This window comes from Benincasa hispida, chromosome 3 (assembly GCF_027475165.1).
Source record: "Benincasa hispida cultivar pf3 chromosome 3, pf3_genome.v1.1, whole genome shotgun sequence".
NCBI lineage: Eukaryota > Viridiplantae > Streptophyta > Magnoliopsida > Cucurbitales > Cucurbitaceae > Benincasa > Benincasa hispida.
This window is the reverse complement of record NC_143480.1, coordinates 55,705,352-55,731,948: the sequence shown is the minus strand read 5'-3', so window position 1 is coordinate 55,731,948 and position 26,597 is coordinate 55,705,352. Positions and strand designations below refer to the sequence as shown.

The 26,597-nt window shown below is 29.7% G+C and overlaps 2 protein-coding genes across 4 annotated transcripts; both read right to left on the bottom strand.

The window, feature by feature from the left end:
• On the bottom strand, positions 1-6,323 carry LOC120073805 (Leucine-rich repeat protein kinase family protein). 3 transcript variants are annotated; one of them, XM_039026656.2, is made up of 9 exons: positions 5,875-6,323; positions 5,235-5,644; positions 3,466-4,957; positions 2,623-2,756; positions 1,603-1,843; positions 1,270-1,469; positions 1,120-1,172; positions 762-873; positions 1-572 (listed from the first exon to the last, which is right to left on the bottom strand). In XM_039026656.2, exons 3-9 carry the CDS (start codon positions 4,799-4,801, stop codon positions 303-305), a joined length of 2,346 nt encoding a protein of 781 aa, XP_038882584.1. In that variant the 5' UTR covers positions 4,802-4,957; positions 5,235-5,644; positions 5,875-6,323; the 3' UTR covers positions 1-302. The 3 variants fall into 3 exon arrangements, with proteins under 3 accessions (XP_038882584.1, XP_090167566.1, XP_038882586.1); XM_090311440.1 differs by having other exon boundaries at positions 5,279-5,644; XM_039026658.2 differs by having other exon boundaries at positions 5,279-6,227.
• A 10,475-nt stretch (positions 6,324-16,798) lies between these two features.
• On the bottom strand, positions 16,799-21,905 carry LOC120074715 (plant cysteine oxidase 2-like). Its single transcript, XM_039027936.2, has 5 exons — positions 20,981-21,905; positions 18,981-19,102; positions 18,215-18,371; positions 17,913-18,116; positions 16,799-17,216 (listed from the first exon to the last, which is right to left on the bottom strand). Exons 1-5 carry the CDS (start codon positions 21,210-21,212, stop codon positions 17,092-17,094), a joined length of 840 nt encoding a protein of 279 aa, XP_038883864.1. The 5' UTR covers positions 21,213-21,905; the 3' UTR covers positions 16,799-17,091.
• Positions 21,906-26,597: the final 4,692 nt, after the last annotated feature.

Sequence of the window (26,597 nt, the reverse complement as noted above, 5' to 3'; positions counted from 1 at the left end):
TAAGAATAAAACATATGCATAAGCTAAATTTTTGTTTTTACACTATATCCAACGACTTGAATAAACTACATGGACCAAAATATATATGAAGTTCAAGGACTAAAAGCTTAAACTACAATGTTTGCTCCTGTCACCTTTTTGAAGCTCAAACTAAACTTTGTTAATTTTGAAGAGTAATTAACAATGCCAAGACTAAACCAACCAAACTGTTGTTTTAACAGAGTGAAGCTCATGCCAGCAGAAAGAGTCTATGAAGATCCAAGAACTGAGATGGATAAAATAAATGAACCTCTTTGTGGGAATTAGCAGATTGAGAGTTTAGGTAGAGAAGGGGAGACGGGAGACCCGTCACTGCTACGGTATTCTCCGCACCACGCATCTTGAACCTGAGCAGCAAACTGCAAATTCCAGAGGACATCTTCAAGGGAAGGTCTGGTTACTGAATCCTTGAGCAGACACCTGACACAAACTTCCATCATTGTCTTTAATGATTGATCTAAGCATTCGTTTTGAATGCTCGGATCAACTATGCTCTTTCGAGCAACGCTATCCGATGAAATAGCTTCTTGTAACTGCATACGTTGAGAAACATCAAAATCTGAATATAACATAAAAAAACATGTCTACTTTGACATATTCATAAATAAATTTCATAGAGTTGGAATCTTTTACTCTCCAACTGAAAGTTGTGTAGGTGATGTACACACGCAACACGCGAGCACGCACATTGAAGTATTGAAATGCAAAGTAATCTCTACTACCTTTTCTCTTAGAGCATTAATTTCATTTTTCAATTTGGATGCTCGCCCACGGATGATTTCTAGTAATATTACTCCAAAGTCATAGATATCAGATTGAGCTTCTTGATTGATCCTGTGAAGTATCAAGTCAAATTTGGGAGTCAATTTCATAGAGCAATATTGGGGGAGGACCAGAGGAAGGGAAAAAACATGAAAAAGAGTTGTTTTGTTGGATAATTCATTCCATGTTTTTATATAACCGTAATATGCTAGTGTACCACCAATTATGATGCTTCAGTCTCAGAAACTTTGTGCATATAATACTTTTATTTGCTTCTAAGTTAAGGGTGAATATACATTAAATATATTCATAGACAACCTTTCATGGCCACTGGAATCTTTGGATCCACCGGAAGAAATTCCCCGACTGACCTGAGAAGTTAACTGGGCCATTACGAACTAAAGAGAACAAAAAGGGCCAAGGAGGTGAATAGACTGCACAGCTGAAAAAAATACTTCTTTGTTGTACCTTTGCCATGCTCTCAGCCATTAGAGGAAGGTTGTAGCTGCTAATTTTTGCAACAAGATTTTGATCCAGTAGTACATCTGTTATTTTAATGTTATTCGAATATACGCCCGCAACTGTGTGCAAAAACTGGATGCCTTTTGCTATTCCTATGGCTGCTGCTATACGTTGTGTCCAAGTAAGCGATCGCCTCGAGTGTCTTCCTGCAATGCATTGTGTGCAAAACATATGTAGCATTAAGCTTGAATAGTTAGAATGTAGAAATGAAGTCAGCATGAACATTGGTGATTTCCATCTCCATTTATGAGAAACAAACAAACAGTTTTCATAGAGTACCAGATATCCAACTTCTCAGCGTGCCATTAGGAACGTATTCAAAGACGAGAAATATTCTGCTAACAGTTGAATCTTCCAAGTACAACTCAAAGCAGTGTCCAAGAGCACTAACCAAATGGCGGTGTCTGAGTTTCGAAATAAGGTCTATATGATGCGCGAAGTTTTGTGTGCTATATCTTCTTTTCATTTTAAGGCATCTAATGGCAACAAAAGAGCCATCCTTCAGCTGACCTCGGTACATCTGATGACAAAAAAGGAAGGACAAAGTCTATGATGAATACAGCTTTTAGTAAACCGACCAAAAATGCAAGAGACGAAGTGTACAAGAGCACTTCATCCACAAAAAAAAAAAAAAATTGCATACCATAAAGGAGTATATGATTTTAATAACTGATAACCCAGTTTGTTTATTGAGTGAAGAAGAAAAACTGCAAACCCATATTCAGTTATAGAAGAAACAGTGCGTGTAATGAATGTAGATTTGTATATAATAATTGTTTTTTGTTACTCTTTTATTTTTTAGTATTTTTTATTAATATTTCCATTTTAGTTCCCTTAGTTGGTTCTTTTCTTGTACTATAATTACCCATTAGTGGAGACCTCATGGTATCAGAGGAGGTGGTTTAGGAGGTTCTACGTTCAAACCTTGCAATGTTATTTCCTCCCTATATAATATTGATTTTCACTTGTTGGGACTTCTACATATTTCAAGTCTACAAGTGAGAAGGAGTATTGGATGATATAATATTAAATTCTACAAGTGAGAAGGAGTATTGGATGATATAATATTAAATTTACCTTCACCCATCAGTTTAAGTTTTTGGGTTAATCAGTGATTTGACAATGAACAAAGATTAAAGCTACTATATAAATAAAACCTTACTATGAGCCTTCGTCCAAGAAAGTAGAATAGTCAAAGTCGAGTATTATTCAAAATGAAAGAGTGGTGTAATGATGTCTAAGATTTTAGATTTTGTCATACCGGTGTAATGATGTCTAAGATTTTAGATTTTGTCATACCTGTCCTTGAGAACCTTCACCCATGAAAGCAGAAGAGTCAAAATTTTTAGTAGCAGCTTCAATCTCTTCATACGAGAGCACTCTATAAGTTGAAAGGCCAAGTGGTGCAAACTGCATTGTTTGAGATATATACCCTGAAGATGAAGAAGAAAGAAGCAAAGTTCACAGAGTCAGATTTTTGTAAGCTAATATATCAAAATGCATAGGGGCTTGTTAGCTACTACATTTCTCACCTTAGTCATGGTACTTAACAAAGTAAATAAATAAGCATCCTCATGAAGCTCAAAGCTATTGTTTTATACACCTTATATATATTATTGCTTATTATTGGGATCTTATGTCGTCAACTAGGGGCAGAAAGTTATAGATGTTATAGTCATTTCTGACCGATTTTTAACTAATTTTGATAGGGTAGAATACTATAAGAATAGTAACAAAATATCAAAGCTTAAAATAGTAGTCCTGCAAAGTTTTTGCTCTCAATTCAGATAGTTTCTCTGTCAAGAGGGAACATTTTGACCAAGTGAGAAGGTAAGAGTCCTGCAAAAGACAGACTCTTTAATATATCCTTTGCACTTTTTGGTTTGGTAAGCTTGATTAGTTTTAAGCTCCAAGGCATTGGTTGAGTGTTTATTAAACCCAAATTTTATCTATGGTTAGCTTAGTGCAAATATCTCAAAGTTTCTGCTTAAACTGCCAAATAGCATTTTTCTCTTTTCACACATGGGTTTGTGGAGGCCTGTGCAAGTAGAGAGAATGTCTTTGCTTTCAAGAACTAGTACACCCTGTTCTCGAAACCTGAAGAACAGCTAAACGAAAGGTGGACGAGAAAAATGATCTTACTTGCATCCGAGAGCAGCTTTGAGGTGTACCCAGCAGATGGATTCTCTACTATTAAATTTGTTGGAGGTTTCTTCGCTGTATTCTTCTCATTCTTTCTTCTTACTAGTAAATAGACTGTACCAAGTAAAATGACCACTACAACAATGCCACCAACTATACTCAGCGCAAGAACTGCCTTACGTGTTCGTTCTTTTTTCTTTTCCTCAGGTACAATGCCCACGGCTAGTGCTTCATTTTGGCAAAAGGAAACTGGATGCTGCTGTTGTTTTCCCGTGACAAAACAATTTCTGGGATATAAGACAACCCTGTTCCTCGTATCTGCTAGAAGACATTCCGGCAAATTTCCGGTCAAGAGGTTTGAGGATAAATCCACAACTTTAAGTTCATCATTGCAAGAAATATTATCCATAAGCATTCCTGTGAGCTTGTTCCCTGATATATTGAGATAGGAAAGAGATGGTAGAGAAAAGAATACTGATGGCAATGGCCCAACCAAAGAATTCAAAGAGACGTCGAAATGTTGAAGTTGGTAAAAGGAGCTAACTTCAGCAGGGATACTAGATCTGAACTTGTTTTTACTCAGTTTCAGAGTAACCAACTTATTGCCAAGTTGAGGGAATTGAGGTCCAAAACCATTGTCTTCCAATTCAAGTACTTGAAGGTTGGTCAAAGTGCTGAGATCAGGCAACTCTCCATAAAAATGGTTATGTGAAAGTGAAAGAACTCTAAGATTTTCCAACTCATTCAGTGAATTGGGCAATGATCCATTGAGAATGTTGTGTTTCAAGCTCAAAACGGTTAGAAGCGGAAGCACGTGGAACCAGTCAGGAAGCTGTCCTGCAAGCATGTTATCATCAAGTATAAGCGTCCGTAAGCCTGACAGCAACGAAATCTCCGGAGGGATGGCACCATATAGGAAATTAGAGCTCATGTTTAATATTTCCAGTGATGATAAATGAGCAATTTTACCAGGTATTGACCCCCATAAACCAAGAGAAACTAATGTAAGGACTTTCAAATCTGGAAGCTTAGCAAGGGTATTAATGAAAGACTTCATTGAGAAGTTATGAGGTAGTAAAAGAGCTCCTTTCTTGCCAATTATATGCAACTGAGTCATGTTTCCCTCATAGCATACAACAGTCACAGAGGAATCTGGTTCTAAGTTGCAAAAATCTGTGCTATAATTCCAGTTACTCAATACAGCTGGGAAGTTCAGAAGTTGCTGTATTCTTAAAAGTGTCCGAGTCTGTGACAATTGAAATTGCTGCGAAAGATTGACTCTTACAAAAAGGATGAGAATGAGTAGATACACAGAATAATGAAGTACTTGAGCCATTGGTCCTACGAACAGAACCAGTTGAAAGATGACAGTGAACTAGATTTCAGAAGCCAGTAAATTGGAGTTGCTTGTATCGCATCGACACTGTTCTTTAGTCAAGTCGTTTCAGTCGAAAACGTCTAAACCCGACGTTCAGTACTAAATGCAGATACCCTGGAGCAAAAAAAATTCAAGGAGTGCCAGTAAGCATATAATAACAAGCAGAATTAACATAAAATATTCTCAGAAAACAGAATAGAAATTTCCCAAAGAAAAATGTGAACAACTCAATATGTCCAGAAGAAAAATGCCAAAATCCTCCCAACTAACAAAGGCCATAGGGAGAGAGAAAAGTAATGTAGAATGATGAGGGAAATGATTCTGTGATTTCAAATGTCTAGAAAAGCATAAAAGGAAAAAAAGCAACAGATAGAAACAAGAACCTATTTACCTCGACAAGTAAGGTAAAATGTGAATTTCAGAATCTGAACATACCAACATGCAATCTTGAGAACTGTATTTTCTCACCAACAGCCAAGAGATGTAGGTTCAGCTAACTGAAATCAACACTCAAGCACTTCATGGAAAATGAAGAACAAGCAACCAACTGAAGTCGACTGTGCCTTCAATATGAAGTAACTCACCACAAAACTCCAAGATCCTCAACAAGCAAAACCACAGTTTCTATTACCAATCTGACACTTTGCCATGTTCAAACCCAGCAAAAAGCTCATGAAAAGACCCAGAAAGTACACTTGAAGCCGAAACACCTCAGGTTTTGCAGATAGCACATTTGAGTAAAACCAAAAGAGTTTGAGCCATACATCCACAGAACACCCCAGAAGAAGCTACAAAATCTCACTGACACGATTTTACAGAAGAAACCATTCAAAGAGAAATCAGTTTTCACTATTAATAATACACTCCAAGACAATTTAGTGACATGGGTACAGAAAAATACATCAAAACCCAGATGTCAAAAACAACAAATTACACAAACAGACACAGCATTAGTTCATTTTCCCCACATTCAAACATGAAGAAAACAAAAGTAGGGGAGTAAAGAAATTTCAGAGCAAAATGGATCCTACCCAGTTAGAGTTTTAAGTTAATTAAGACGATAATGGATGTTCTTTATCAATTATCATCATTATCAGCAGTCATCAGATGGTCTTAAAGACAAAAGGCGAGCTCTGACTGGGAAGAAAAAGCAAAAGGGGATGAAAGATTCCCGTAGAAAAAGAAAGAGTAGGTCTTCTTTATTCCATCTGTGTGTAATATAATCGAAGAAACTGGAGAAGTGAATTTAAAATTAGAGAAGAAAAGCAATGAGAGAGGCTTTGATTTCGTAATGGGTGTGATTAAACTTTGGAATTCTGTGGGTTTTTTTTTGTCAGATTTTGGAATGGAGGGGAGGCTGAAGAAGGGGAGAGAGTGGTCCCTTGGCTTCCAAGTCTGTTGCTTTTGCCGCCTTTTCTTTTGCTCTCCTTCTGCCATTGTCGTTGCACTCCAACTTTGCAGTTACTGTCCATTTCTTTTCTCTTTTACACAACGTTTAAACTATCTCAACACTTTGACAAAGGTTGAAGGTTCAATCCCAAAATAAAATTGTAAAATCATAATTTTACCAAAATATTAATAAAAATATGATATGATTTTAGAAAAGTTATGATAGCAAAATATCCAAAGAATTTTTTTTAATTAATAAACAAATATACTATACCTTTTATTCTTTTTAGCATTTTGAATCGTTTTTTTTTTTTTTTATGATTGAAGTGGATTGAACAAAGATATGTGTTGGGACTCTTTTCTTAAATTCACGTGTAAAATCTTTCTCTATGTCTATCTATATATCTCTTTTAAATAAATTTCAACCTAGGGTAAGAAATAGTTATCCTATACTTCAAATCTCATCCCATTTTAGTTTGTGTAGTTTTAAATGTCTAAATTTAATTTATGTATTCTTTATATATTTTAAAACTAGTCTTTAGTGTTAGTTCAAAGCTATTTTTTTATCGAATTAAGTTAAATAATGATAATTATTTCAATTCAAGAAAAGATACAATATCATATTTCCAAGATTTATGGGTTTTTTTTTTTTTTTTTTGTTAATATTGTAAAGTTGGCAATAAACTAATACCAGGGAGTAATTTTAAGAATTATATCAAAAATATGAGAACTAAATTTGAATATTTAAAAGTATATAGACTAAAATGAAACGAGATCCTATGACTAAAATGGTTAATAGATTGTAATTATTTATACTCATATGCCTAATCAATCTCTCTTAAAAAGTTATTGAAAGAAGTTTTCACACCAAATGTATAATCTCTCTATTGTTGATGATTACTAAATTCTTCTAGTATTACGATAATATGAAAATATTTTCATAACATTTTCATTTCATTGTTTACTATATTAATAATGTTCGATTAAATAACAACATGAACATAGCTCAATGATGATTTCATATGTACAATTATAATAAAATAATATAACATTCAATGATCTGTAAAATTATGAATGGAGATATAACAACAATAACAAAATTAATATATCTATTACTATTTAAAATCTTTCTCATTAATAGACGTTGTGGTTTTCATATATTGTACCTAATTTTTTTATCAAATTTTTACAGAGTAATGATTTAATCCTTGAACTATTATTTATAATGATTTGTCTTTGTACTTATAAATTTATAATAATTTGTTTATTGTAATTCTAAATTTATAACAATTTAATCATTGTACTTTAATAAATATTAATTTAGTCCTTTAACTTTATAATTTATAACGATTTTAATTTCAATCGTGAAAAATGCTATTAAGATTTAATGAACACTCAAATGGAGAAGATTCCGATATGTAAATCTCAATCTAATGGTTGGGTGAGTAACGAGTTTGTATACAAACTCAATCGTTATTATCATGAAAGTTCAAAAATCAAAAGTGATTTTTAACTTCTTTTAGAAGTTTACGAGGTTTTAAACTTTCCATTTGTGTCTAATAGATCCTTCATTAGTGAAAAGTGTCTAATATGTCATTAAACTTTTAATTTTGTGTTCAATATATTTCTAAATTTTTAATTTTGTGTGTAATAAGATTCCTTAACCTACTCGATATTTATAGACAAAAAAAAAAAACTATTTGATATTTTTGAACATTCATGAATCTATTAGACATCAAAAGTTTATGATTTTATTTGACATAAAAATCAAATTTAGATATGATAGATCAATTAATTTTAAATTTTTCATGGCCCAGATCTATTGGATAAAAAATAAAAATTCATACACTTATTAAATATTTTAAGAATGTAGAGATTTGCTAGATACAAAATTAAAAGTTAATAGATATTTTTTAAAAATTTAGAGACGAAATAAACATAAAATTAAAGAATTTAACCAGATTTAAACTTATAATTTGTTAGCTAATGTTAAATTATATTTTTGAAAGAGCAATTGGCAAAAAATAAAATAAAATAAAAACAAAAAAGTTAGAGATGCATGTGATATGAATAAACATTTAAAGGAAAAACTAAAATAAAAACCACTACCAATAATTATGGATTTAATGTGTCGGTGACAGATCAAATTGCATATGTTATCCAACCAAGACGTATGAAAATATGTCATAATAACTAAAAACAATTTAAATATATTTTGGTCTATATATTTTGAAAATATTTATTTTAATTTTTATACCTTCAACTTTGGTTCATTATGATCCTGTACTTTAAAAATATTCATTTTAGTCCCGAAGGTATTCGTGCTTGGATGGCGGCTCAAGATCAGCCTCATGAAAACCTTATATTCCCTGAGGAGGTTCTACCTATTTCGATCCCTTTATTTCTATTTTTATTTCAAGGGAATAAAATGGTTATTTTTTTTAAAGTTCAAGGACCAAATGAACAAAAGTCGAAAGTATAAGGATCAAAATGAACATTTTAAAAGTAGAGAGACCAAGATGAACTAAAGTTGAAAGTATATGAATCAAAATGAACATTTAAAGTAGTGTTTAAATCTTAAAGTATATATATAAATATATATAAAAAATAAATAAATAAAATAAAATAAAAGGCTTTATGAAAATAGTGTAAAGTTTGGGTTTTGTAATTTTTGATAATTAATGGAAATAAAAGATAGATGAACAGACTTGAAAAAAGACATTCAACCAGCTTTCTGTTTTTTTATTAAAAACAATTGAAATACATGACCCACTTGTTTAAATAGACTAATAAGTAAATAAATAAACTTCACCTATTTTAAGGGTATTTGGACAATAATTCTCCCCTAATTGACATAATTATATAAATATATATTATCTCAAACTTTAGAATCTACCAAACAGATTTAAACAATTAATATTTTCCTTTTTTACTAGGTTTTGAATTTCAATTACTATCTTTAGTTAGATTTCTTTTAATTAGTTGAATTCTAATTTGTTTGACCTTGTTCTTTTTTTTACCTTTTTTCTTAAGTTGATGAACTTGAACAATACATGTTTACTACTATGCAAGTTAACTACCAAAAGATAAAAAGAGATTTCTTAACGGATATTTTTAGTCGTTGAATTGCACATCGAGGTTAGAGTATCAACAATGCTGTAAAAAAATGTCATTATTAATTTTAGTAACAATATATTATTGTCAATAATAAATAATTCCTGACAATTATAAATTGTTACTATCAAGGTAAGAGTTTCAGTAAAAATGGTTAATTACTTTGTGATATACATGTTTATGACATTAAGGTATCTAGATGTAGGTAAGAATAGCTTTCCTTTTACATTCTTAAATACGATATATTTTGAACATAATTTAGAGTAATTTTTGAATAGTTAGAATCACTTGTTAGCATATTCGAAATCATTCTCAAACTTGCTTTTATTCGTTCAAACCAAACATTTATAATTTTGACTTTGAAATGAATAAATATATGTTTGGGAGTGATTTTGAACCCAAAAAAAAAAAAAAATGATTTTAACCCATTCAAAATCACTTTCAAATATTCTTAATTAAACTTACTAACATTAAAATAAAAAATGGATTAAATTATAAAAAATACCCCTAAACTTTACACTTTGTGTAAAAAATGAAGTTCCAAAAGTTTCATAAATACCCTTAACCCTTCAAAAAAAAAATAAAAAAATACCGTTAGTTTTGGATGAAAACCATTAAAGTTTTGTTTTACAAATATCCTTGAACTTTCAAAACTTTAAAAAATATCCTTAACTTAATAAAAGTTCAAAAATACCCCACCGTTAGTATTTGAACAAAAACCATTAATTCCTCATGACAAAAATGACCTTAAAAATTAAAAATATATATATATTAAAAAATGCTCCCCATCAATTTGTTTAAAGTTTTTTTAAGCTCGAAAAGAACCAATTTTAAAATAAATTATATAGATATCCTCATTTTTTTCATATAGCTACTCTCATATTTCTCCTAATTTTTCAATTCTTAGCTTATACCAATTTTTCCGACAAGCAAAATAAAAGCCAAAATTTTAAGTTAAAACATAAAATAACACAAAATTTCACAAAATTTCAAAATCAACATCTCCTCTTGAAACATACCAAAATAATAAATAGTCAAATAAAAAAAGTATTAGCTTAAATCATGTTGGTTCTTAGGAATTTAATATTTATTTTAGTTCTTAGATCGGTTATCGAGCAAAATATGTTGTCGGGATGTTTCAAATGCAATTCATGCTTAAATGGAGCAATAGCAAGCAACGGGAGGTAAAATGGTAAAATCAAATAAAGGGAGGCACAACATTGCACAAATGCTACGACACTTGTGCCCCACGTCATTCATAGAGACAGTCTGCTAGGCAAGTGTTGCAGTCCTACCCTACAGCACCGCATCACTTTCCATTTGATACGCATGCATGAAAAGACACTCCTTCCAATTTGCTCTCCAAGACGCTTCATGGGGGGGCCTTCGACGTCACAACGTTTTGGTATGTTTTGGTTGTTGAGAAAATTGGTGTAAGCTAAGAATTGAAAAATTAAAATAAATATGAGAGTACCTATATGTACGATAAATAGTCAAATATTTTTTTATTTGACTATTTATCGTTTTGATATGTTTCAGAAGGAGATTTTGATTTTGAAATTTTGTAAAATTTTGTGGTATTTTATGTTTTAACTTAAAATTTTTGTTTTTATTTTGGTTGTTGAGAACATTGGTATAAGCTAAACATTGAAAAATTAAAAAAAAATATATATATAAGGGTACTTATATGAAAAAAGTGAGGATATCTATTTAATTTATTTTTAAATTGAATTTTTTGAACTTTTTCAAACTTTTTCGAACTTAAGAAAACTTCAAACAAATTGATTAGTAAGAACATTTTGTTTGTCACGAAGAATTAATTAACAATTTTTGTTTGATACTAACGGTGAAGGTATTTTTTAATTTTTATTAAGTTAAGGATATTTTTTAACTTTTATAAAGTTAAGGGTATTTTTTAAACAAAACTTGAACAGTTTTCATCTAAAACTAACAACAAGGATATTGTTTGAACTATTTTTGAAAGTTTAAGGGTATTTTTTTAACTTTTGAAATTTCAAGAGCATTTTTTACCCAAAGTGTAAAGTTTAGGGATAATTTTTGTAATTTAACCTAAAAAATAATCAATCTATTGGGATTGTATTTCTACTCATCTTTCACTTTCAAATGAAAACATTTTTATAGGAATATGGGGAGAGAAATTAATGATATTCAAGAAAAAAATATTTGTACCATAGAAGAGTTTGATGAAAGATTGGAATATTGATGTTGTTTTAGGAGGGTCCATACAATGAAAGGGCTATGCCCTACATGAACCATGGATGGGACTTTATGACCTAGTTGAAGGGTGTGAAAAGACAAGCATACCCCTTTGTTTGACATGGCCCATGCTTGATACAAAGGGTATTTTTGTCAACTAATGGAGACCTCATATTGTGCCAAAGTGCTAAGTGTCCCTCCATGCTACCCACTCCCAAGTTGTCCAAATCTACTTGTTTTGTGGAAGAGAGTTGCTTTTTTGTTTTGAGATTTGGCTTTAGACCTAAAGTGGTGATATTATTGCTTTAGACACTTAAAGTAGTGATTCATTAATAATGAAGCATCAAAATCTTTAATTGCCTCAATTCTATTGAATCATTCAATTTTTTTATTCATTCATATTATGAGAAAAAAAAAAAACATTTTTGATAGTTTGACTGAGTTAGTTGTAGGTTATAATATTCTATATGTAGGGTCAGACTTAGCCTCGATTACAAATTATGAGAGAGAATTGTTATTAGTAAGCACAATAGATAAAAGAGAGTTTTCAAATTGTTTTACAATAGTTAAGTATGAGTTCTACGCAAACGTTTCCATTTTATTAGATTTCTAAATTAGGGGTCGGTCAAATGAAAAAATTATCTATAATAAAAGAAGGCAAAAGATTTCTTATAACCTTATAATAAAAGAAAAAAAATAACAAAACGTGATTATATTATCTATAATTTTTTAGAGAACTATAATAAAAAATTATTCTATTATTCTTCAATATCATCGTTCTAACAAAAATACTTGTATACAACAAAAAGAAACTTCAAGGTGTTTGGTTTGACTTTTCAAGTGTTTAATTTTGAAAATAAGTTATTTTATAAAAAATTGGAGTGTTTGACAACAACTCAAAATAGTTGTTGAAACACTCCTTTTTTTTTCTATAATAGTTTTTAAAACACTTTTAGAGTATATTTTAAATAATTTTTATCAAAATAGTTTAAATAAAAATGACTTTTTTTTAAAAAAAAAACATTTTTTTCACTAATCAATTCAAAGAAGTCCTTCAACCATTATAATGTGAGATCCAAATATTGAGTGAGCTATAATAGTCCATTCCACCTAAGGCAAGTTGTGGTCTAAAACGTCCCTTTAAAAATATTATAATTCAAACACATAAGATTCATGAGTAATTGCAATGGATTGCATTTTTAGGGATAATAACCAAGTGTATAAAAACATTTTTAAAAATTACAAATACAGTCAAGTTTATCAGTGACAGACTTCTATCATTAATAGTCTTTTACGAGCGTTGTAATCTATCATTGGTAAACTCCTACCGACGATATGATTTATCCCTAATAGATTATCTAATTTTTTTTCATATTTGTATTTTTTTTTACATTATGCTATATCTACTAAAACTTTGGGTCTAATTGCTATATTTGCAATTGTCCCTAAATTCTTACCTCTAGTTAGGAGCAAATATATTATTTAAATCTTTTTTTCTAAAGAAAAATACAATTAAAATCTCTTATTACATATCAACTTTAATAAAGTTTAAATTGTTTAGTTGCAAATTTTAATATTCTTCATAGACTATGGACTTTAATACTCTTAAATAGTGAAGTAAAAAAAAAAAGGCTTAACATTCTTCAATCTCACTAGTTATCCAATCTTCATCTACTACCATTCATCTTTTAATGGTCACTCTTAGACTCCCTATCCTTTCAATCCCTTCTCCTATTATGTATTTTCCTTTTCTTTCTTTTAGGAATCAAAATATTTTCAATTCAATTATATTTGAGAAAAATCATTGATCCAAAGAAAAACTTTTTTTTAAAAAAAAATGCAAATACTTAGATCAATTTGATTATATAAAATGAAAATATATTTTATTATTTGATCTACTTAATCCAATTTATCCAATTGGACTTTTTTTTTATTTAAGAACAAAAGTTTAATTGTTACCCAATATCTATATCTCCATTAGGTTTTAATTTAAACATTGGCAACAAAATTGTGAGTGCACATGAAAGATATTAATAATGACTTTCATTTGTCAACTAATATTAATATAACTTTAAAAAAAAAGTTGCAAAATATGTATCTCTGTCTCATTTAAAAAGAAAATTACTTGACTTTTGAAGAAAGAAAAAAAAAATGAAGAGAGATAAAAGAATAAAGGATTGTGATCATTCTTGAGAAAATTTAGTCCAATTTTTAACAAGTTTTTTTTTTTAACAATATGTGAGGTGAAAATTCGAATCTCTAACTTTAAAGTCGATAGTACAAACTTTATATTCGTTGAATTATACTCATGTTAGCAAATTTTAACTAGAAGTTAGTGAAGAAGACAAATGAGATAATATTTGAAGAGGGGACATTTTCTAACTTGGGCAAAGTTTGTGGAAAATTTTTTTAAGAAATAATTTTTTTAAAATTTGAATTAGGTAAACGATATTCAACTCTAAGAAAATAAAACGTTTTTGTTGGAAAAATAATTTACCTACATCGCATACAATATCTTATAATTTTTTAGAAAATATTTGGGTGCTTCCTGGGCTACACCTCTTTTTGTGTCGTCCAGGAAGTTGTCCGATAAGAGACTGTCACATGACGGTTTTTTCTTTGTGTGTATAAAAATGGAGATTATAGGATTAGGTGCAGCCTAATGATTCCTTTAACTTTTTTTTATATGGTGTAAGTTTTAATAGCATAAAAATTTTTATTGGGTCCACTTATCTATTAAACCTAATATACCATACATTATATAAAAAGGCCAAGGTGTATTCATGTCTCCTTTATTTTGGTTGGGTATGATTTTTGTAATCAAAACTCAAAAGATGAACTAAAAACAGTTAGCATAGGGGTGATTATTAATTTATTAGATAACATGCTTTTAACTTTTAAGTAAATGTATACTAAAGTTTAATGACTTAACTCTCATGTTATGGAAAAGTCAAAACAAGATTGGTAAATCTGTAGATTGTAATGAATCATAGGATAATGATGATATCTGAGGGACTGTTTGGGACGCTAAGTTGAGAGGATGTTCGCAATTCATATGTCTGCATTTGAGGGGCAAAGTTGAGTTCATATGTCTGGATATCCAATGCATTTTTTTGAACTCTAAATAATATGCGTTTATGATTACTATTTTTGTTTTGAAACTTTTGTATTCAATAATTTTACCCATCTTTGTTTGAATAAAATATGGATTACAAATTTTTTTTCTTTTAATTTTTATAACTTTTATTTATTTCTTTCCTTTTTTTTTAGCTATGAACAACCATTAACCCATTACATTTCTTGTAGAAATATGGTTAAATAAAATGAGAAACTAAAGCGAAATCAAAACTTTTGATTCTAGCTAATTTTTCTCCATGAATTTCAATCATCTTCTTCTTTTTCTTCTTCTTCCAATTGTTGCTCTATATTTTTACTATGTCATGACTTTTTTTTAATTAAATCTCCCCCATCATCGTAACAACCAATGGAATGTCACCACATTTCACATTTCTTCAACAATTTCATTTTCATTTTCTCTAAATTTAGAGGATCATCATAGAACAAATCTCTATTTTTCACTAATTATTGCTTGAAAATGATTCAGGAAAAGAATTTTCATTTTATGGTTTTTTTTTGGTTATATGTTACATACTTTTCAAATACATACATATTTTTTGTCTAAATATTCTTAACACTTGTTTGATATGTGAATTCATTACGTATAAATATTGCACTTAATGTAGACAAAATAATATATTTTATATAATCAACAACCCTACAACATACTTTAACAGTCATCAGTCTTATAGTAGTCGGAAGTGATTGTCGAAGTTGATTATCGAAGATAATTTTTGTTGGAGTTTATAGTCAGGGATGGTTGTCGAAGCATGAAGTTGGTCACATGAAGGTGTATTAGAGTTGGTTGTCGAAGTTTGTCATCGGAGGTGGTTTTCGAATTCCGGAGTTGGTCGGGCGAAAGTGGTCATTGAAATTGATCATTGAATATGATTTTCGCTGGAGATTGTAGTCAGAGGTGACTATCGAAATCCGAAGTTAGTTGCATGAAGGTTATATTAGAGTTGGTTGTCAAAGTTTGTCGTCGAATGTAGTTGTCGAAGCCTCGAGTTGGCCGTCGGAGTTGCCCACTCAAAGGTGATCATCGAAGGTGATTTTCATCGGAGTTTCTAGTCGGAGGTGGTTGTCGGAGTCTATAACGGTGGTTATCGAAGTTGGTCATCGGAGTTTGTTATCGAAGCTAATTGGTCGATGGAGTTGGTAGCGCGAAGGTGGTCGTCGGAGTTAAGTCACCGAATGTGGTTGTCAGAGGCCAGAATTGGTTGTCAGAGTTGGTCGCGTGAAGGTTGTCAGAGTTGGTCTCGTGAAGGTTGTCAGAGCTTGGAATTGGTCGTCGGAGCTGTCATCGGAGGTGGTTGTAGGAATCTGGATTTTCGTCGTCGGAATTGTCATTGGAGATGGTTGTCGGATCCCAGAGTTAGCCATTGGAGTTGTCTTGGAGGTGGTTGTCGAAGTCTGAGGTTAGTCACCGAAGTTGTCATCAAAGGTGGTTGTTAGAACCCAGAGTTAGCTCTCGGAGTGTGACAGTGGCCAATGGGTGGAACTATTAAAAACATGGGAAAATGAGAGAGTTAGAGTGCGTTAGTAAAATATACAACTCAACTCCACCAACATTAATATTGGGCCAAAAATGAGTTATCATACCAACTCAACTCAACATGAGCCAAACATGCCCTCAATTATGTCAATAGAAACATTACTTCAAATAATTATATTGACTATTACCTTGAAAAACCTTGTTCAACATAAAATTCATGGAAAAATGAATTTATATCCCTAAATATTATTGTCATATCAATTCAGATTTCAAACTAATAATTGTTTTATATAAATTTAAACGTTAAAATTTTTATAAACGAATCAATTTTTACATTTCGTTAGTGACTTATAACTACTACCACGTGATTTTGATTTAAAATCGACTTAAAATTATTTGAGTAAGTCTGGGTGAGGTGGGGTGGGAGGCGATATTGAAAAATTAATACCAATCCATATGAATATAATATAAATAATAAACATTTTAACTCATTTTAAAAAACATAAAATTTTTATTTACTAATTTAATATTTTTGTTAACTCTTTTTAATATAATTCTCGTTGAGTGAATACACTTCTGTCAAGATTTTATTAAACAATTTACACCATAACTACATCAAATGATTAAATAGAACAAGAAGAAACTCTTTCATTCTTGAAACAAGAAAAATTCAACAAACATCCATGGGAGGGGGGAAAAGGAGAAGACTTGAAAGTTACAACTTTGTACCATTTTTATATACAACAACCAAAAGAAGTTGGCTTTTGGAGGCACTCTCTACAGTCAAAAGATTAAAAAAAAAATTAACCCAAAAAAATAAAATGTAATGAAAAAGAAGAAAGAAATAAAGAAGGAGAAGGTGATTATGAAGTGGAGGCAACGAATGTGAGGCAAACTAAACAAAACAAAACTAGGCTTAAATGTCAGCAATCTGAGGGCCTAAGTATTCTATTCCATCCATTTGAGAGTTTTCTGGCACCTCAATCTCTTCTAACCATCCATAACCCTCACCCTCTTCTTCTCCCAGTTCCATTTCACCATCTGCATTACAAAACATTTAACACAATAAGAATAGCGTAACACATAAAATAACAGCAAATTTTGACTTCAAGAGAAGAAGTGCATATTAATTATCGTTAAACATAATCTCCTAACAAAAACAATTCCCTTCCGAAACTAGCGTAGTTCAACTAGTATATAGACGTATTAACCGGTGATCCCCATGACATCAACAAAAAAAAATAATAAAGTATGGAAAAAGGGTGGTTTTCAGAGACAATTCTTGTTTTTATTTTAGGGAGAAAAAGTCTGAAATAAGAATTACAGTCCCCTTTAAAATAATAAAATAATAACAACGTCCCACCAAAGTATTCTTTCATGACCTTGTCAAAATTTCACTATCTGAAAAAGTCCACATGACAAAAAAAAGGGTCACTTTCAAAAACAGTTTTTTTTTTTTTCTTTCCAACTTTACAAGGATTACTATAGATTTTACCCATTCAAAATCGCTTCCAAACACGAAACAACCTAGTGAAAACAAGTATCCAAACAAAGTTTTCCAGAACACACAATCTTAGAACTTAATGACACATTTATATAACCTATAGAACAGATCTGTTCAAATAAGGTCATTTCCAGAATACACAACCAAACAAAACAGCAGCCCCTTTTTGCATAATTTCAAGTACCATAAAGTCAACTTAAGTAATTAAATAATGAACATGATTTGAAACTTACTTGTAAAAGAGGCATAGGGATGTTCCTTATAATAAGAACAATCTCGGCCGTCCTCCATGGAATAAGGTGGTCCAATCACATCAAGCACCGCACATGGTGTTATAGCAGTGAATGAGTGGATGTTGCCTCCTGATGTTGGGTACAAAACAGAGGTACTGCAGGGTGAAGTGAAGACAGCATCGGCTTTCAGCTTTGCCAATCTCTCTGCAGAACAAAAACAACCCACCATCACTTCATAGTCAACAACAAGAATTGTTCCCAACAATTTCATATTTTATAATAAGAAACTTCAGAGTGCTCACTTTCACAAGGTTGGGCAGGATCATCACTGTTGGTTAGATCAACCCAATCATAAGATTTTATGTGCATTTTCCCCAACAGAAGCTTACTGAAAACCGTCATTCCTGGATGGTTGTGTAGAGGGATTACACCAGTTGCTGGGAGGAAGAAGATGCACAACTGTAATAAAGAGGGGAAAAAAATAAGCCATCAGAAATTTGGAACCAAGCAATAAAATGTTGTAACATATTTTGGAAATTGAAATAATAGGTGTTACATATCCTATAGAGAATGAATATACACACAGCTCAGCTAGATTTGTAGTTCGCTCGTGGTATGATCTCGGCTTATAAATGTGTACTCTTGACTGTACATATTTAGCTTTTCAGGATTTGTAACTTACCCCTCATTGTAGTTCACAAGCTTGCTCACTATAGGTATTGTCCAATAATTTTTCTTTTATTTTACTTCAACGGAAGATTTGGACCTCCGACCTCTTGATTGAAGATATATGCTTTAACCAGTTAACAATAATCTCACAATTTATTAACTTGCTCCTTTGACCACTAGCCCTCAGTACAACCCTATATATTCTGTGCACTTTGACTAATGTATCTTATGATCTTTAAGCTTTCCTTATATTCAACTTGGATGCACCTGAGTAATTTCATGATTTATATTAATTTGACTAATCTCTAGTTTATTAAAGCTTGCCCTTTTAAATATAACAAGGGTCACTTTAGACGAAAAGCAGCCCGGAACTACTGAGAGGTACTACATTATGCTTACCGAGAAATTGTTGCACTTGTATATGGTTGTGTATGTTACTCTAGGGGACCCTTTGACTGGAACATTGGGCTTGAAAAACTGCAAATTACTACTAAGTCCAACATCTTCTGCCTTCATATTATCTGCAGCGTTGACAAAAGAAAAAGAATTTGGTCAATATTTAACTATGTATAAGCTAAGCAATACAGAGTACAGAAGTTCTAAATCCAATGTTCCTGGACCCTACAATTTCTCCCAAAAAACCATGTGCTTAGATGCAGAATCCCTCATATTCTATTGTGTTATGTTATCTTTTCAGCAAGGAAACAATTATAATTATCAAAGGATGCTTATCACTCATGTGCCCCCATGGCACAACAAAGCACAACATAAACAAATATTTGTAGAGAGAAAGAGAGAGCTGTATGTTGAGTGTACGATGTAAGCAAACAAATACTATACTAATCAGGCAGATGAATCTATTCCTACAAATCTGCTACTTTTTTTTATTAGGTCAAATTATAAAAAATAACCTTGAGCTTTCCCTTTTCTTCAAAATTACCCCTATACTTTTAAAAATTGCAATATTGCCTTTGACCTCTCAATAAAGGTTTCAAAGCTATCATTAGAGTACTAAATCTTTTAAAAATTTAGACAAAAATTAGGACTTGAAATGATGTGTGACCGACCTAAAAACAGAAATTTGTTCGAAAATTATACAGGTATGTTTGAAAAAAATGGCAAAGTTCAAGTATCATTATAATTTAGCTTTTTTATTATTATTCCATAATCTCATTATTCTCTATTTGAGAATCGTGAGGTGACCATAGATTCCCCCAAATTCCCTTTGTTTTTTAATACTTCAAATCTGCTAGTTAAACAGAAACTATGTGGCTCAAATATGTCCCACGAGGCTAAGAAAAAAAAAAAGATCAAATATTTCAAGTTCACTCAATCAAATGTTGCTGCATTGAAGTGTGTGATATTATTATTAAAATTTAAAAAAAAAAAAAACGTAATGCATCAGAAAGATAATTTTAACAAGTTTATCTCTATAAATTTATAAAATAATCCACTCTTCCACAAGAGAAGAAATCCTTCCTTTTTTTTCCCTTTCAATGACTTTTTAGATTCAATCCAATTATTCATAAGGTAAATTTCTTCACTCAAATAACTCTTATTTAAAAATGAACCCAACTCAACTATAAAATATTTGATTTGGATTAATTCGGATTACTCGGGGTCATTTATTTAAATGTTTGTTCTAAAAAAAAAAAAGTAAAATGTTAATATATAAAAATTTGATTTAATTATTTTTTGAACTAAAACTAACAACTCAATTTCTCTTTCTAAGGTGCTAAAAAAAAATTGTTTTTAAGAGTTATTAAAGAATAAATTATCGAAATGAAACTATAAAATAAATATATGTATATAATTGTACCATAAGTACAAAAAATTATACAATTTAAAATTAATGATAAGTTCAAATTAGTTTGGGTTGGCTTGGGTATTTAGGTTAACCATGAACCAACCCAACCCATAAAGTTTTCATTTATTTGAACCAATCCAAATGAACTGATAACCCGACACAAACCGCGAGTTGGGTTAATCGATTTTTTTGACTCTTTGGGTTTTTTGAACATCACTGGTCTAAAATTAAAGAATCCTATAAACAATTCAAGAGCATAGGGGTGAGATTAACATATAAGCATGATGTGATATCACAAATCAGTAAAGGGAAGATCATGAAATAGCTTAAGAAACAGAATGATGGAAAAAAAATCCACTGCTGCTCTATAAAATAAGCATGTAGCCAGAAATAGTAATGCTGCTAGAACCTCAGAACTTTCCAAACCATGTCACTTAGCCAAAAATGTAAAGACAAAAAAGAAATCAAAGGATCAACAGGAACAAACCAAGCTAATTTCCAAGAAATTTTTAGAACATTGACAAATCAAACAGTCCAAGAATCAAAAGGATGAATGAAAAAAATGAAAATAGATTCAATCTGTGAATTATACCAAGAATGCAGCAGAGCTTTTCAACATCACAAGGCAGTGGAACAGTTCCAGGGCCTTTAAAGACTTCCCTGCAAGAAACAAACAGTTCCTGAAGCGCCATAGGAACTACTGGAACAGACCGTTTGATCTTTCTACATTTCCTCCTCTTAATATCCCTTTTAACATATCGAACCTTCTTCACATGCCCAATTCTCTTACTCCCTCGATTCACCGCTCTCCTTTCCATCGTCATCAGAACTCAAAAAAATTAACCTCAAAACAGAACGATTCAACCCAAAATCAAAAACCCAGATACGAAAAACATCGAAGGATGCAGAATAGCGATCTGGGTCGCTCTTTATAAAGCAGAAGAATAAAAAATTGAAGAGAAATGGAAATGGGGTTCGTTGAAAAAAGAGAAATCAGAGACAAACAAGTAACAATAACTTAGGAAAAGGTAAGAAGTCAGAAAGAAGAAGAAGATGAGGATGTGGGAACAGAAGAAGGAAGTGGAATAAGAAATTATTATATAGAAACAAGAAGAGAGGAGAAAGAAAGGAAAACCAGGGGCCATTTGGAACAGGAGGAATTGCTTCGATAGAATGACTATTCATTCTGGGGGGAGAAAGAAAAAAGTGGATAAAATAAAGAGAAAATCGAAGAAAGAGAGAAATCTGCTTCGAGGGGTTGGGTGGCCGCCCCTAAGATTGAGAATAAACTGGCGGTAATCAGAACCTGGTTTTGGGATTTGAAACAACTGGTGAAATTTGACTCTTATAGCCCTAACAATGGCGGATTTCTTGCATGGGTGTGAACAGAGTATTTCCACAAACGGCAATCAAAGATTCCTTTTATTTTCTTTTTTTCTTTTTGGGGGTAAAGAAGAAGAAGTGAACGCCGTTGAAGATGAATGAAGAATCAAGAAACGAGCTCCAATTTACAAATTGCTTAATGCTACTATGGATCTTATAACCATTTTCTAGTTTTGGAATTTTATTGTTATTTGTTTATTAAAAATCTTTGGTTAATGAATATAAAATAGATATAATTGGTAAGACTCTATATATATGTCTTTTATTTGTTTGATTGATTATAAATATAAAAGATGTTGGATATAGTTGAAAATCTAGAGTTAATTATAAAGACAGAGAAAAATGTAATTTTCGATCAATTATATTTTTACTGTTCGATCGTGATGTTAAGAACTTATGTTATAGATCACACTCATGCATAAAAAATGTATCACTCCGTTTATGATCACTTCATCTCGAATAGTTATGACAATGAAAAATTAAGAATTGTATGAAAAATTATAAGGGTAAAATAGGAATATAAAAAATCTCCTCTCAAATTCCTTTTAAGGAATAATTTTTCACGTTTATTAAAAAAAATACATAAATTTTTAATATTATAGACATAAAAACTATTCTGAAAGATAATTTGAAAACTACTTTTTTTTTTTAGGTTTGCTTTAAAAATGGACTAGTTTTTTATATATATAAAATTAAGCTTATAAGCATTATTTTCATCTATTTAATTTTTTATGAGTATTTTTTAAATTTAAGCCAAATTTTGAAAACTAGAAAATAGTTTTAAAATTTTTGTTTTGGAATTCGGAATTAAACTAAGAATTCAAGTATTTATTTAATAAAGATAAAAAACCATTCTATGAAATTTGTGAGGATACAACCATAATTTTTCCAAAAACTATAAACAAAAATCTAAGATCTGTTTGGTAACCATTTTTTTTTTAATTAAGCCTATTTCATCCAATTTTTTATTTTAATATAATGGTTGAATTCTTAGCTAATTATTAGCCAAATTCCAAAGACAAAAACTACTTCTTCTTTTTTTAATTCTCAAAATTTGGATTGATTTTTTTATAAACCATCGGTGAAAAGTATATATCAAATAAATAAATTTGGAGATAGAAATAGTATCCATAAATTTAAATTTAAAAAACAAAATGGTATTCAAATGAGGTCTTGATTTTCAAAACTTTATTTTGTTTTATAAAATATTAGTAAAAAAAAAATAGATAACAAAATAATAAATTTAAAGATGAAATGAATAATTTTATAGGCTTAATTTTCAAAAATTAATATAAAAAAAAAGTAAATAGATATTAAATAAATCTTAAATAGTTTACCTAACATGGCCAAAGATATTATAAAACAAACACCTAAAAGTTAAAAACTAACTTCATAGACATTTTTTTCTCCTTTAGAAAGGTTGATTGTTATTGGGACAAGCAAGATAGAGAATGTGAAACGTGTCTTATTATAATCATATCTATTGAGTTAGTGGTTTTGTGTTGGTTTAATGGGAAAAGATATTTCTTAAAGCACAACATTCTAAATAATTGTTGTAGCCTTGAGTTTAATTTAATAAAAGATTCTTGTTTTTTAATAAAATATAAACTTCATCTTTTTTTTTTAGGAAAAGAAAAAAGAATAATTACCTTTTTTTTTCTTGCTCTTCACAATAGTTCTTTTTGATTCTAGAGTTTTAAAATATTGAAAAAAAAAATTTGTTTGACATCCATATTTGATCTCTATATTTCAAAATGTTATCTTCGTAGTTCTTAAAATTTTTAATTTGATTTCAAATTAATCTATAATTTTTTTTCTTTAGATTTTAGTTTAATTTCCAAATTTTAAGATTTATATTTTTAATATCGATTTTCACTAGCTTTAAAGGTTAATGTTTATTAATTAATTTAAAGAAATTTAAAATATTATAATTAATTAAATTTTACTATTTCTTCATCACTATTGAAATTGATTTTGAAATTTCACATTAAAATCATTTTAAATTGATTAATAAACATTAATTTCAAGGACTGGAGTGAATATTTAGTGAAAAAAATATTGATATCAAAAAAGTATAAATCTTGAAACCTAAGAACCAAATTGAAACGAAATTCAAATTTTAAGGATAACATTTAAAATTTATGAACTAAATTGAAATTAAACTCGAAATTTAAAAACTAAAAATGTAATGTTTTGAAATCTAAATAATAGACTCAAAATTAAGGAATCCTTTTGATCCTGATATCTTACATAAACTCTTTTAAATACTTTGAAATGGTTTTTCTCGCTCTTAATTCAGTCACTCATTATTTATTAGCTACGTCAATATACATAAATGATAAAATGTTTTTATTTTTTGGTCATCTTATATATGACAATAGTTGAATCCTTTTTAAATCCTTTTTTATATGATTTTGCAAAGAAAGTGGGTTAGCATTTGTTTAGAAAAAAAAGGATTTAAATGATTGTTAATGAAACAAAAAGGTTTAGTAAATAAATAAATATATATAAACTTTATGGTATATTTTTATTAATATTTCTACCTTTCATAAATCATGACATGTGAATTGAATATTTCATTAATAAAGAATTTTTAATATAAATACAATACATTAATAAATATTTTAATTGGTAAAAGAATACAAAACGTTTATTTATTATTTCGTATTTTTTATTTTTCTCTCTAATTTTTTTAAAATATCCAAAATTTTGTTATTTTATTAATATTTTCATCGATATTTTTATAGAAGTGAGAAGAGATCGAGGCGGAGCGGGGCCGGGGATGCTATTTTCCATCCCGTCCTTGCTCCCCATTTCATTCCCCATCCCGTGAAATTTCCCACAGGGATCGGGGCGGGGATTCCTTGCAGGAAATTTTTTTTCGTTACCTTTTCTTTTTTTTTTAAAAAAAAAAGTCAATTAATTTAAATCACTAATGTGAATAAATTTTAATTAAATACTATTTGAATTTAAAGATAAATTACTCAAATTTTGGTCTAAAACAACTAATTAATTTTTTTAGTAGAAAGAAATAAATATAAATCAAATTATTCACATATATAATCTAAATTTAAACATATTCATTATGTTTCTCAATAAATAATCAAATTTGAAATTTAAATGTAATATTTATATAATAATAATAATAATAACAACACAATATTAGATAACTATACTAAATAAATATGTAAAAGTTAATCGGGGTGGGAACGGGGAATGCATTTCCCGTGCCTGCCCCCGTTTAGCTCAAGGGAAAATTTTTTTCCCACTCTCTCCAATTCTCCATCTAATCGGGAAATTTCCGTTCCGTTCGGGATGGGATCCTACCGGACTCATTTTCATAAAAAAAAATTAGACATCTCTATGAGACATCCATATTTTAATTCAACGATAAATCTCAACTAATATGTGAAAATATATATTAAAAAAAGAACAAATATGTGCAAAAACAAGAGTGTCGGAAAAATGGTTAATTTGAGACATGAATAATTTGGGTTGCAGAGTACATGTTTTTCTTTTTCTTTTTCTTTTTTAATCATTTTCTCTCTCATAGCTTTTTCTTCATTTGTTTAAAACGAGGAGCAAAAAAAAAATAATTTTGTTCCAATTCTTCCCATCAATCCTTTTTTTTCTCTATTTTTATTTTTAAAAAATGTACAACACATCCTACATAGTAGGAGTGGAAATAATTCCATTTTTTATATCTCTCAATTTTTCAAATATCCATTTAGATACTAAAATTTTATAAGTATATCCATTTATACCTGGTTTCGTTCGATTATTATCGTGTAAAATTTATAATTTGAGTCCATTAAAATCTTAAATGTTCATAAGTCAATCAATTTAGATATTAATTACGTTTCACTCATGTATTACTTATCAAACTTGTAGATCTTCAAATATCAGTTTTACAAAATGGATAATTGCAATAAACACATGAATAATTGTTAAAAGAAATATTGACTAAGTATTTGATGATCTATTTGGATTTATTATATTTTTTTTTTTAAAAAAAAAGTCATTTTTATTTAAACTCTTTTGCCAAACATGTTAATGTTTTTTTAAAAAATGACTTATTTTCAAAATTAAACACTTGAGAAGTTGGATTAAATATACCATAGGTTGATTCATGTATAAAAGTTTAGAAGTTTATTTAATACAATTATAAGTTTCATAGAAGTTTTCTCAAACGATAAATAATAGATGTTGTAAATTAGTACATTTATAAAAATTATAGTTTAAATTAGTATAATTACTATTTCAAAGTTTAAATTTATACGAATCCTAAAATTTAGCGGTATAAATTAATATGTATATATTTTTTAAATAGACAATAAATGTTTTTTTAAAAAGTTTAATTATAAAAATACATTCTTACATACATAATATATATATATATTGCTCTTATAACATGTGGAATTGAAGACTTGAACATTTAATTTTAAAAAAAAATAGAAATATAGACTAGATTGTTACATATTAGTCAAAGTCTCAATGATAATTATCATGTTCGACCTTTTTTCCTAGAGTTCAAATGTTTGATTCTTATCCTTGCAATTGTTGAGGGATCAAATCACGATAAGAGTATGAGGAATTAAATACTTTTATGTATTTTTCTTCCTCATTTGAATTATTATATGTTAAATTACTAATTTAGTCTCTACTAAATCAAACTTTAAGGTTTGTGTCTATTTCGCTTTTGAATTATCAAAAGTGTCTAATCGGTAGTGTAGAACTTTCAATCGTGTCATATGTCTCCTAAATTTTAAAAATAGTTAAATAGGTTCTTAAACTTTCAATTTCATATTCAATATATCTATGAATTT

Excerpts from the sequence above, each read along its gene's own strand:
- LOC120073805 (XM_039026656.2), bottom strand. The coding sequence starts at position 4,801 with ATGGCTCAAGTACTTCATTATTCTGTGTATCTACTCATTCTCATCCTT. Across the intron at positions 1,844-2,622 it reads GTGAAGGTTCTCAAGGACAG|ATGTACCGAGGTCAGCTGAA; the intron begins GTATGACAAAAT and ends TTTTGTCATCAG. Across the intron at positions 573-761 it reads TTAATGCTCTAAGAGAAAAG|TTACAAGAAGCTATTTCATC; the intron begins GTAGTAGAGATT and ends CAACGTATGCAG.
- LOC120074715 (XM_039027936.2), bottom strand. The coding sequence starts at position 21,212 with ATGACGATGGAAAGGAGAGCGGTGAATCGAGGGAGTAAGAGAATTGGG. Across the intron at positions 18,372-18,980 it reads ACAAGTGCAACAATTTCTCG|TTGTGCATCTTCTTCCTCCC; the intron begins GTAAGCATAATG and ends TCTTTATTACAG. Across the intron at positions 17,217-17,912 it reads TCCCTATGCCTCTTTTACAA|ATGGTGAAATGGAACTGGGA; the intron begins GTAAGTTTCAAA and ends TTTGTAATGCAG.